General features: G+C 48.8%; 1 protein-coding gene across 1 annotated transcript; it reads right to left on the bottom strand.

The window, feature by feature from the left end:
• Positions 1-589: 589 nt before the first annotated feature.
• Positions 590-4783, bottom strand: Jtb (jumping translocation breakpoint). The gene is made up of 5 exons (XM_006976264.4): positions 4334-4783; positions 4136-4173; positions 3839-3921; positions 2769-2848; positions 590-1041 (listed from the first exon to the last, which is right to left on the bottom strand). Exons 1-5 carry the CDS (start codon positions 4414-4416, stop codon positions 885-887), a joined length of 441 nt encoding a protein of 146 aa, XP_006976326.1. The 5' UTR covers positions 4417-4783; the 3' UTR covers positions 590-884.
• Between the last annotated feature and the right edge of the window lie 894 nt (positions 4784-5677).

The following is a 5677-nucleotide window of genomic DNA, read 5'->3' as shown; positions in this document are numbered from 1 at the left end:
TTTTGGTCTTCAGGGGCACCAGAAATGCACATAGTGCACAGACATATGTGCAGACTTACATACACTTAAAAGATTTATTCGTTTTTCTGTACATCTATCTGTTTATGCATGAGTTTATGTGCACCACTTGCCTGCAGGTGCCCAGAGGCCAGAGGACATCAGATCTCCTGATAGTAGAATTACATGTGAATGTAAACCACTTGTTGGGGTACCAAACCCAGATCCTCTAGAAGAGCAGCAAGTACCCTGAAGAACTAAGCCAACTAAGCCTCTTTTTTTTTTGGTTTTTCGAGACAGGGTTTCTCTGTGTAGCTTTGCACCTTTCCTAGGACTCACTTGGTAGTCCAGGCTGGCCTGGAACTCACAGAGATTCGCCTGACTCTGCCTCCCGAGTGCTGGGATTAAAGGCGTGCGCCACCAGCCTCTTTTAATATAATTTTTTGTATCCCTGGCGGGCTTGGAGCTCGGTATGTAGAAAAGCTGGCCTTGAACTCACCGAGGTCTGCCCTCTCTGCAGTCCACGTTTGGGATTTAAGGCACGAGCCACCACACCCAGTCCCTCCCCAAGCCAGATTATTACAGAGAAGGAAACTGTTTACAGACTCCTTTATTACTTTTTTTTTTTAAAGACAGTCTTATTATGTAGGTCAGCCTGCCTACAAATTTACGAGGGATCCCCCTGCCTCCCTCTCTCAAGTGTTGGGATTGCAAGTGTATGCTACCATACCCAGCTCTGTTTTACTTTTTATTGTGCTCATTAATGGTCTGGAAGAGGAACTCAGGGAAAGGTGCTACTACCACAGGCTCAAGAGTGCAAATTAGCCATGAACCTTCTCCATCTGAGACAGAGTCTGCGAGACCCAGCATAATGCAGTGGGATTCAGCTATATGGACTCGATTTGCTTCCGGACTTTCTCAAGAGCCTTTCTGTCCAGCTGTCGCTGACGAATGATGACAAGGCAAGCGAAGACCAAGGCCACACCCACCATGGTGCCTTCAAACTTCCAGAACAGGTGTTGTTCCATCAGAGCTGAACGGCAGCTGAGGGCAGAAAAGGAGAGTCATTCCCCAGAGAAGTCAGTCTCTCCTAACTACTGTTTCCTATCTCAGGCTACCCAAAATACTACCCAAAAATAAGAGAAACTGGAGTAAGTCACGTCTTTAGTCTCTGGTGAGATAAACAGAGTAGTATTAACCAATTTGATTGCTTTTTTTTTTTCCTCAAGTCTCAAGTAGTTCGGGTTGGCATTGAACTCCTGACTCTCCTGCCTCTGCTTCGTAAGTGCTGGGGTTACAAGCATGTACCACCATGCCCAACTTTTTTTCTTTCTTTAAAATAATAAATAAAAGGGTTGGGGATTTAGCTCAGTGGCAAAGCGCTTGCCTAGCAAGCACAAGGCCCTGGGTTCGGTTCTCAGTTCCAGAAAATTTTTTATTTTTTTAAATTTTTTTTTTCAGAAATTTTTTTTTTAAAAAATTAAAAATAAATAAATAAATAAATAGAAAGCTGTGTGTGGTGGCGCACACCTTTAATCCTAGCACTCAGGAGGCAGAGGCAGGCACATCTCTGTGAGTTCAAGGCCAACCTGGTCTACAGAGTGGCTTCCAGGACAGCCAGGGATACACAGAGAAACCCTGTCTTGAACCCCCGGCCCAAAAGCCAACATTTTTTTTGTTGTATGTGTACACACTCATGCCAAGGAAGAGGTGGACATCTCTCCCCATCCCATAAGATACATACATACACACACACACACACACACACACACACACACACACACACACAGTCAAAAGACAACTTGCTGGAGTGAGTTCTGTACCTCTATCATCTGGGTTCTGGGTATCAAATTCAAGTTGTTGGGGTTTTTTTTTTGTTTGTTTGTTTGGTTTTTGGTTTTTCCAAGACAGGGTTTCTCTGTGTAGCTTTGGAGCCTGTCCTGGAACTCACTCTATAGACCATGCTGGCCTAACTCACAGAGATCTGCCTGGCTCTGCCTCCCAAGTGCTGGGTAAGTTGTTTTTTAAAAGATTTATTTATATCTATGATTGTTCTCCTGTATGTATATATATGTGTATATTTGGTGCCCAAGGAGGCCAGAGGAGGGTGCTGGATACCCTGGAATTGGAGTTACAGAACAACTATGTGGATGCAGGGAACTGAGCCAGGGTTTTCTGGAAAAGCAGCAAGTGCTTTTAACCACTGAGCTGTCTCTACAGCCCCTCACTCTGTCAGATTTGGCAGGAAGTTCCTTTACCCACCACAACATCTAGTTAGTCCCTCTTAGAGATCTGTTTGCCTCTGCCTTCTGAGTGCTGGGATCAATGGTGTGTGTCATTACACCTGGCTTAACTATGTTTATTTAACTATTACTGTGTAGCCTTGGCTGACCTGAACTCCCTGTGTAGGCCAAGCTGGTCTTGAACTCACAGAGCTAAGCCTGCCTCTGCCTCTGAGATTCAAGGTTTGATATGCTCCATCTCCCAGCAACTTTATTTTCTTCCTAAGCAATGCTGGGGATGAGACTCATGGCCTCTTACATGCTAGGCGAGTCCTGTGCCAGTGAGTTACATTCACACCCCTGACCACATTATTTGATCAGAAAGCATGGCCAATAATATAGTGCTGAAGACTGGGGTAGGGACGAAGGGTAATTTGGCTCAAATCTCTTCCTCTTTCCAGTATGCCAAACTATACCAGGACTAGGAGATAGCTACCTCCAGACACAGGGTCAGAGGAGGTCATTTGAAAGGGGAGAAACAGTTCTTACCTTCTGAATTCATTCCTTTTAGATGAGCTGCATGTGATTTTCTCCACATACCCTGTAGAACCACACTCAGGTGTGGTTTTCTACCAAAATAAAGGACCAAAAACACACGTTAGGGAGGAATAGAAGAAACAGAAGCCTTGCTGTTCAGAAAGGGCCAGAGCTGCTGGGCAGCAGACACCTGATGGAGAGCCCTGATGCGGACGGCGGTGACGTGATCAGGAAGGCTACAGTCAAGGAGATAAGGAAAAATTCCACAGTCTACTGTAGTAAAATATGACCAGGGCATAATCATCTTCTGGATACTGTCATTAAAGTGGGAAGGCCATATTTTCAGAAAGAATTTAAGTTCAAATGTGAGGGCTGGCAAAATGCCTCTGTGGGGAAAGACGTTTGCAGCCAAGCTTAACACATTGCATCTATGTGGTGGAAAGAAAGAAACAATTTCCCCAAGTTGTCCTCTGACTTCTTTGGCACATGATCTAGACAAAATAAATATAGTGTTTAAGACCCGCCTGGTTACATGGTGAGTTCCAGGACAGACAGACAGCTACATAGTGAGACACTGTCTCAAAAACAAATAAACAACAACAACAACAACAAAAAGGGCTGGAGATATGGCTCACTGGTTAAGAGCACTGGTTACTCTTGCAGAGGACAGGGTTCCAGTCCCAGCACCCACATGGTGGCTCATATCTAGAAGATCTGATGACCTCTTCTGGATTCTTAGGGCACTACACACACGGTACACATACACGCAGGCAAAACACCCATATAAACATAAAACAAAACAAAAGTAAAATATAATGTAATTAAGTTCAGATTTGAACTTATCCTAAGACTCTGAGAAGAAAGAAGCAATGATATGTTTTAAAAAAAAATTAGCGACTGGAGAGATGGCCCAGTGGCTAAGAGCACGGGTTGCTCTTCCAGAGGACCTGGGTTCAATTCCCAGCACCCACACGGCAGCTCACAACTGTCTGTAACTCCAGTTCCAGGGGATCCGACACCCTCACCCTGACATACATGCAGGCAAATATGCACATAAAACAGAACAAACAACAAAAACTCACAATCTGGAAGTTGGAACACGGAGTACACTCTTCGGCCACCACGAACTCTTCCGCCAGCCAGCATGGCGAAGTTGAGGCGCTCACTGAAAGGAGAGAGAGAGAAAAAATGGCCAGCCGAAGACTATTCAAAAAACATTTCTCTCCAAGGTTCTACCCATCCAGCTTCCCAGCACAACGCTTGCCCTCGTTCCTTTGTGGCACCTCCTTTTTCTACCTGTGCTCTTGGTCTACTAAAAAAGACCATTAAAAACAAAAAACCGAACTATAGAGGCACGGGGTTCCCGGGCGAGCACACACCTGACAGCTTCTCCTCGCGCACCGGAGCCTCTGCTTGGCTGCAGACAGGGAAAGGGGGGGGTAGGAACAACGGTGAGAACGCAGGAAACGGGGCGCACCCACTTCGGACGTCCGAGGGCGAGATGCCCGGGTTCCTGGGGGGCGAGGACTCCCGGGTCGGCCTGCGCGCCCCTTTCTCCTCCCTCAGTACCCACTTACCAGAGCTTTAGGGTGAAAGCACACAGCAACCAGCAGAGGTGGCCGCCCCGGGGGAGGCCAAGCCTCCCCGCGCCCGCTAGCATGGAGCAGTCAGTGAGTGTCGCACCTGTTGCAGCAGGACCTCCCTGAGGTTCCAGCTCAGAGCAGCCAAACGCCGGAGTTCTCCCCCTGGGCCCGCTAAGGCTCTGTCGGCGCGGCCTCGCGACCACGGCGAGAACAATCCATGTGGATTTGCTGGCTGCAAGCGCGAGGTCTTTGTGGGGGCGCCAGCGGCGGGGGGGAAGGGGAGGGCACGCGGGTCCGGGACTCAGTGCCCGCGGGCCTCGGCCTCGGTCTCGGGAGCGGCCATCTTGCTCGCGGAGGCTCCTGGTCCCGGCACGAGCGACGCCGACCCGCGTCCGGGGTGCGCCCGCGGGTCTCCTGCCGGGGCTTGTAGTCGTTCCGGACTCTGGCGACCGCCTCTCACTGCGTCTGCGCAGCAACGCGCGCCTCATTGGCTGGGCGCCGCGCGGCAGTGTGGTCCTTGTAGTGTCCGCCGAGCCGGCTGGCATGGCGTTGTGGGAGGTTTTGTTTGTTGTGGGTTCGCTTCCCCCTGGTGTCGCCTGTTTTGTCCATTTAGAACCAGGTGAGCAGGGAGACATAGAAAGGGGCAGTACGCCGCTCTGTCTGGACTTTGGGTATTCCTCAAAACCGTGGGCTCACCATTGGGCTCTTTGATACCCTCCGCATCCCTTGCTCACCATCCTGGACGGCCTTGAGAAGCTGGGTCCAGGGCATCTGCTGATGGAGGGAATTGGGAACTTGCCCCCGTCGCTGGAGTCGCACCCCACTCTACACAGATGAACCCCTTTTCGTTTCCCCTCATGTTAGTGTGAAACTGCTTGACAGAGCTGTTCCTTTGAACAACATTCAAATGTTCTCGTCTCTTCCCTGCTCCTACACATAAGAAAATAATCTCAAGACCAAGGGCACGGAGATTTTTTTGGTTGGTTGGTTTTTGAGACAGGTTTTTCTGTGTACCCCTGGCCGTCCTGGAACTCATTTTATAGAACAGGCCGGCCTCGCACTCAGAGATCCGCTTGCCTCTGCTTCCCAAGAGCTAGAATGTAAAATCTCCGTGTAGAGGGTAGAGATTTTTAAAGTGAAAGCAATGTTGGAACTAGATTCATGTGATTTTCAGCTACTTTAGAACATCTGTTCTGGCATGGTGGCTCAAGCCTTTAGTCCCAGCAGAGGCAGATGGATCTCTGTGTGCTTGAGACCAGCCTCCACATAGCGAGTTCCAGGCCAGCCAGGATAACACGATGACTCTGTCTCAAATAAATAGATAGATAGATAGATAGA

The sequence above is a fragment of the Peromyscus maniculatus genome, chromosome 6 (assembly GCF_049852395.1).
Source record: "Peromyscus maniculatus bairdii isolate BWxNUB_F1_BW_parent chromosome 6, HU_Pman_BW_mat_3.1, whole genome shotgun sequence".
In the NCBI taxonomy this organism is placed as follows: Eukaryota; Metazoa; Chordata; class Mammalia; order Rodentia; family Cricetidae; genus Peromyscus; species Peromyscus maniculatus.
Note: the sequence above shows the minus strand (reverse complement) of the source record. Positions and strands in the feature narration are given on the sequence as shown.

Coding starts and splice junctions, on each gene's coding strand:
- Jtb (XM_006976264.4), bottom strand. CDS start 4,416: ATGCTAGCGGGCGCGGGGAGGCTTGGCCTCCCCCGGGGCGGCCACCTC. Junction 4,174..4,333: donor GCTTTCACCCTAAAGCTCTG/GTAAGTGGGTAC, acceptor CCCTGTCTGCAG/CCAAGCAGAGGCTCCGGTGC. Junction 1,042..2,768: donor AAAAGGAATGAATTCAGAAG/GTAAGAACTGTT, acceptor TTCTGCCCTCAG/CTGCCGTTCAGCTCTGATGG.